Source organism: Polistes canadensis, unplaced genomic scaffold (assembly GCF_001313835.1).
Source record: "Polistes canadensis isolate GaletaPanama2010 unplaced genomic scaffold, ASM131383v1 scaffold_111, whole genome shotgun sequence".
NCBI classification, from domain to species: Eukaryota; Metazoa; Arthropoda; class Insecta; order Hymenoptera; family Vespidae; genus Polistes; species Polistes canadensis.
Genome location: NW_014569658.1, coordinates 251830 through 258209, shown reverse-complemented (window position 1 = coordinate 258209; position 6380 = coordinate 251830). Strand labels below are relative to the sequence as shown.

General features: G+C 28.9%; 1 protein-coding gene across 15 annotated transcripts in view; it reads left to right on the top strand.

The window, feature by feature from the left end:
- The window catches only part of LOC106787703 (5-hydroxytryptamine receptor 1-like), a 105316-nt gene that overhangs the window by 52775 nt on the left and 46161 nt on the right, over positions 1-6380 (top strand). For all 15 annotated transcript variants that reach the window (XM_014750299.1, XM_014750300.1, XM_014750298.1 and 12 more), the window contains 3 exons: positions 93-406; positions 3876-4171; positions 6018-6261. In XM_014750299.1, coding sequence (XP_014605785.1) covers positions 269-406; positions 3876-4171; positions 6018-6261 — 678 coding nt within the window. In that variant the 5' untranslated portion in view covers positions 93-268. The remainder of the gene's footprint in view (positions 1-92; positions 407-3875; positions 4172-6017; positions 6262-6380) is intronic.

Here is a 6380-nt window from a genome sequence, read left to right as displayed (position 1 = left end):
ATATATAACTACTATTAATAATAATAATAATAATAATAATAATTTATTTTGCCATATATATTATTGTTGTTATTATTGTTGATATTTTGCAGGTGATCGTTAAAGGGATATAATATCATCGAATCAAGGGGTTCGTGGTAGAAAATTCCCATGTGCGTTCGTAGCAACCGTGGAAGGCCACCACGGTCGAAAAGAGAGAAGGAGGAGCATGACGTAGTAATCGGCAAGGGGGGCCCTTGGGATGCTCCTGACTTTTGGTTAGGGTCGTATGGAGGGGAAGGACGAGACCAACCCGGAAGAAATTCTATTTTTCAATCTAACCACCACCACCACCGTCGCCACCAACCAAACCAAAGATTTATTTCTAACATTTCCTGGCAAAAATTCACCATACACGCCGATTCAGGTATATCGTCATTTCCTCCTCTCATTTTCTTTTTTTGTCAGGTATTTCTTTTTTTTCTTTTTTTTTTTTTTTTTTAATTAATTAATCTCTCTCTCTCTCCCTCTCTTTTTTTTTTTTTTTGCCAAAGGTATCAAGGATTGATCCAATATATTAATTCGTATTTATTCTTATTTTTCTACTTCTTGAGAGAGATATTTTGTTCTTTTCGTTAAATTATAAAAAAAAACTCATGGGGATTGAAGTTTAAATAACAATCGATTTATAAAATTCATCTTTGTATTCGTTGTATTTTCGATACAATTTAACGGGGAAAAAACTATTGTAAATCGCGAGATTATTTTGTATGATAAAATTAAAAGAAAAGAAATAATTAATATTAAAACAAAAGAGAGAGAAAGAGAGAGAGATAGTTTAGTCAATTAAGTTTGAAAGTAATAATCGATAATATTTTTCAATCGTTAATTTAATTTCAGAACGTGAATCGTATTGCACATTTTTGATCAAAACATTTGATATATATATATAAAAATAAAGATACTATTTGAAATAATTTATATGCATAGAATATTAAATTTTTATTTTAATAATCGTTATATTCGATAAACAATCTCTTTGGGGTTGAAAACTTTTCAAGATAGTTTTCACATTTTAAAGGAAGATCAATTTAATAATTGAAACAGTTAGATAAAGTTGAGAAATACCCTTGCATATTATAGTTTCTCATTTGGTCTAGGTCAGGGTCTATTATACTGTCATATAAAATATGACTGTATATATATATATATGCTTGTGTTTGTAAGAGAAATATAACGATAAAAGGGTATGGCTAAATTCTCAACGGGAAACTGTTCCTATATACGATGAAGATAGTAATAAATTAATAGATTCGCGTTCTCCTAAAATACAGACACTACCAAAGAGAGTGAGAGAGAGAGAAGAGAACAGGTAGAACAGAAGAGACGAATGAACGTTCACCTATTTGATTAATGGATTGCACCTTTGTGTTTAAAACTTTATCGAATGTAACGCGTAACTTTCGATGTTCACCAATGACTTAATCTATCTTTCTCTTTCTATTTCTTTTTTTTTTTTTTTTTTAACTTTTCTATACTTGTATCACAGTCCGAGCAAAATTAATTAATCGAAAATTAAAATTTTGTACGATTCCGAATAGAAATGGTGAGGGGAGGGCGGGGGGATGAGGTGTATAGGAAAAGAAAAAAAAATTGTAAAAGAAATTTCCGCGCCATAGGATTTTTTTTTTTTTTTTTCTTTTTTTTCTGTCGAATAAGAGATAAAAGATTATACACAGATATATAAGGGATAAAAGAGATTAAAAATCTTGGATCAAAGAATTTCGTGCTTGGTAAATCAGGATTTTGTAGGGTGTTGTTTACCGGAACGTAGGGGAGCAGAATACAGTCAGGGGGAGGGTGATACCCTCTTTCAAAGGGGTGTTTCTCTCTCTCTCTCTCTCTTTCTTTCTTTCTCTCCTTCGAATCAAAGAATGTAGAAAGAGGGAGTCAATAGGGTCGAGTGTTAGTAGAAAAGAACGGAAAATTTTTTTCTTTTTTTTTTAAATGTAAGATGAGAACAACACAAAAATTCTACTCATATGATATTTTGTTTTATTTTTATAATGAAAAAGGAATAAAAAGAATTGCCACTTATATGGTTTATCGTATAATTCGTTATCAATTGATTTAAAAAAAAAGAGTTAAAAAAATGTTATTGTTTATTAATTTAACCAGGAAAAAAATATATATATTTATTACAATACGAATGCGAATGATGTAATAAGGGAACGTATATTTTATTGATCGTATAGAATTTATTTGAAAGATTTAGATTATTCTAAACCCCCTCCCATCCCCACACACCCCTCTTTCTTTCTTTCTTTCGTTTTTATCAACCTATGTGAGATAGATGAAATATAAGAGATATTTTCATTAGTGTCATGTCAATCGAAATACGTTCGAGATTGGAATACCTTGGATGAAATGATTCGAATCGAAAGGCAAGCATTTAGCAGAGTGGAGGATGTAGTTTGAGAAATTTTGGGATTGTTTAGTAACCGACTAGAATACATAACTTATCTCTGATGTATTTCTCGTTCATACCTATGGAATTGGTCAATAACGGTTACAAAATGTAATTGAAAATATTTAGGAATATGAATAAATAAAAGGGGGAAGAGGGGGGGGGAGAAAGAGAAAGATAGAAGAAAAATAACGGTGATAATAATTTTATGTGACAAATGATTTTAATGATAAATCCAATCACAAATTATATATTTTATCATTTACAAAATTTTTTTTTTTTATATATTTATTAAAATTTTTTCTCTACACATCGTACTATATTTTATTATATATTTTTTATTAATATTTCATGTGATTTATATTATAAGATAAATAATATTAAATCTCTGTTTGTTTTATACAATTTTTTTTAGGGGCGAGGGGATTTAATTATTCGCTGTTAATTATAAAAAAAAAATCGATTGTAATTATATGCATATATCAATTTTATTCGATTCGTGATCGATATATATTATAACGAAATACGTAAAAATATTTAACTTAAAGCGTAACATAAACTAACATTTGATAGTGGTGGGAACAACAAGGTAATATCAACCTGTCACCTTGGAAAGATTTGTTCAGTCCTTTGTAAAACTTCGAGCAGGACGCATCAAAGATAACATAGTTGAATAGAGAGATAGAAAGGGGTTGGTAGGGGGAAGGGGAAGGGTGTGGGAAGGGGGAGAGAGGGAAAACACCGAGAAAGTAAATTTAATTTACATTAGAATATCTAAACGATATAGGAAGTTTTAATCGTTAATTCATTTATTCATTCATTCATTCATTCATTCATTCATTTAGTTTGTTAGTTAGTTAGTTAGTTAATTACTTATTTACTTCGAGAACGTTTGGTTTAATATTAAATAATTTCGAGTAAGGAAGTGAATTATCAAATATTATTCAACGACTTAATATATTATATTATATATATATATTTTTTTTTTTTAAGGTATTAGCTGTGGAGTACAAAAAGTTTCTTCGTATTTTAATGAGAAATGTGAAATGAATTTTCTTGATAATTTTCTATACTTATGCGATTATTTTCGAATAATTTAAATATTATATATTTTAACATATTGTTAAATATATGGCACAAAACAATTACAAAATTTCAATTAATACAATATTACAGAGAGATATTATATTTATTTAAATATTAACGATTAAAAGTATCTAAATTACCTACCGAATAACAACACCATAAACAAAATATATTATATCAATTTAATACGTAACCGTTTGATTTTAAAATAATAATTAAATATAATCGAATGTTTTATAATTAAAATAATCAATTAATATATATAATTTGATAATATAATTATTATTATAATTGAATTGATTATTAAATGATAAAATAAAATGATAATTTTTGTATTAAATAGGCAATATTAATCACCCTGGTGCTGGTAAGCATCATCATTGGCACTGTCATCGGAAACATCCTGGTTTGTGTCGCGGTATTCCTCGTTAGGAAACTACGACGACCTTGCAACTACCTTTTGGTTAGCCTAGCCGTCAGTGATCTCTGCGTGGCACTTCTGGTAATGCCGATGGCATTACTATACGAGATTTCCCATAATTGGACATTCGGAGAAGTTATATGTGATCTATGGGTTAGCTTCGATGTACTTAGTTGTACAGCCAGTATTCTCAATCTGTGTATGATATCTCTTGATCGGTAAGTTCACCTTTCTCACCTGATTAACTTTTATCATAATCATTTTTTAATCATTATTTCAATATATCTTAGGTTTTTATTTTTTTTTCTTCTTCTTCTTTATTATTGTTTTATTACTATGGAACATATATTTTAATGAAAAATACAAGTAATAATGGTCAACGAAAGTTCTTGAAAAAATGTTTGAACAAATTGTTTTTATCAGCAACGTTATTGGAAACTGTTCTTTTTTCTTCTTTTTTAATTGGTTACAAATCAAAAAGATTAGTTTTGATAAATTTTCTGATACACCATACATGCATTTCTTTTATTGAAACATGACAAATATAATGAGAAGTATAATAAAATTAGTATTATTTATAAATATATTTCAACCGTAATATTTATTTTATTTATACTTTAGTACACGATATTATTAATTCTTCTAACAATCTAATCTCTTGAAATAAATATTCTTCATTAATAATTTCTATAATTTCAATTATTAATATTAAATTTCAATTATAAAATTCTTGATTGAATTTATCGAAGAACAAATAAAAAAAAAAAAAGAATTAGTACTCTTTCTTTGTACTTTTTCTCGATAAATAATAATAATAATAATAATATTCAAAAAATAAACAAACATATCCAAGAACTTTTGAGCCAGCCTGTAGAATAAAATCGTTAATTAACCGGGCAACATACATTGGCGACGGCCATTGTTCTTATTCAAGAGTGTATTCATGCTGTTATGTGTTTAACGCGTTTCTCTCGCGAGATTCGTTGCAAATATTTACATTACGTGGGGACATTTAAACGCCCATCATCATGGGGAATCTTAGTTAAACACTCATTTCTAACGTTTATTAAATTTTATCGGTGTTGTGTTGTGTTGATGGTGATGGTGGTGATGGTGGTGGTGGTGGTAATACCCTAATCGAAACAAAGCAAAGCAAAGCAGCAGCAAAAATAAAAAAAAAAAAAAGATAGAAAGATTGAGACAAAACGTACGAAAACAAAAAACAAAAAAAAAAAAGAAAAAGAAAAAAAAATATAAAGACGAACTTTAAAAGTGCTATTAAAATTCCAAGCGGTTTTTTCTCTCTCTCTCTCTCTCTCTCTCTTTATTCACTTTCATTCTTTATTTCTCATTACCCTCGGATAAAAAGAAACCAAAAATCTAACTGACCTTTTTTTTTTTTTTTTTTTTTTTTTTTATTCTCGTTCACTATACATTACTAAAAAGTTACGTATTCATATATATATTACATGCATACCACGTTATTACACTATTTTCTATTTTTTTTGTTTTCTTTTTCAAATTTATTCTTCCAACAGATTTATACAAAAAAGCAGGGACAAAAAGAATATATAAATGTTGAGAAAAAATCGATTAAAGCTTGTTACATGTTCGATATATGCAAACATTATTAACGTAACACACACATGCACAGTGACGAATCTTTAATTGATATTAAACCGTTATCAAATTTTCTATCGTTTTCATTGTATACCTATATACAATCCCCATTAAAATTTTGTCATTGTTTCATATCACGGACTGCTTTGTTTCACTAGGATATTATGACATAAAGAAAAAATATACAGAAAATCTTGTAACAGATAGATAGAAAGAGAAAGAGAACAAAAAGTGGGAAAAAAGAAAAATAGAGAGAGAAAGAAACAAACACAGAAAGAAAAAGGTAACTTAGTTAACTTAGAACAAATTTTGATAAACTAACTTTATACTTGGTTGTATTATTCTTTTTCTCACTTTATCTCTCTCTCTCTCTCTCTTTCTTTCTTTTTCTCTTTCTCTCTCTGTTTCTCTCTCTCTCTTTCTCTCGATCAACTCACGTCAAAGGTACTGGGCGATCACGAAACCTCTGAAATACGGCGTTCAGAGGACACCTAAACGGATGATGGTCTACGTGCTACTTGTTTGGTTGGTAGCAGCTTGCGTTAGTCTGACGCCATTATTGTTTATCGAAAACGCTTATACCTACTCGGAAACTGGACCCTCGCATTGTACGGTCTGCCAAAATTTCTATTATCAGATCTACGCAACAGTCCTCAGTTTCTACGTACCACTAACCGTCATGATAATGGTGAGCGTTTAGTAGTTTTTTTTTTTTCTTTTTTTTTATTATTTTTAAAAATTTTTTTCTTTTCCATTATTTTTCATCCGCTTCATACGAGTGTCTCTGTGTGTGTGTGTGTGTGTGTG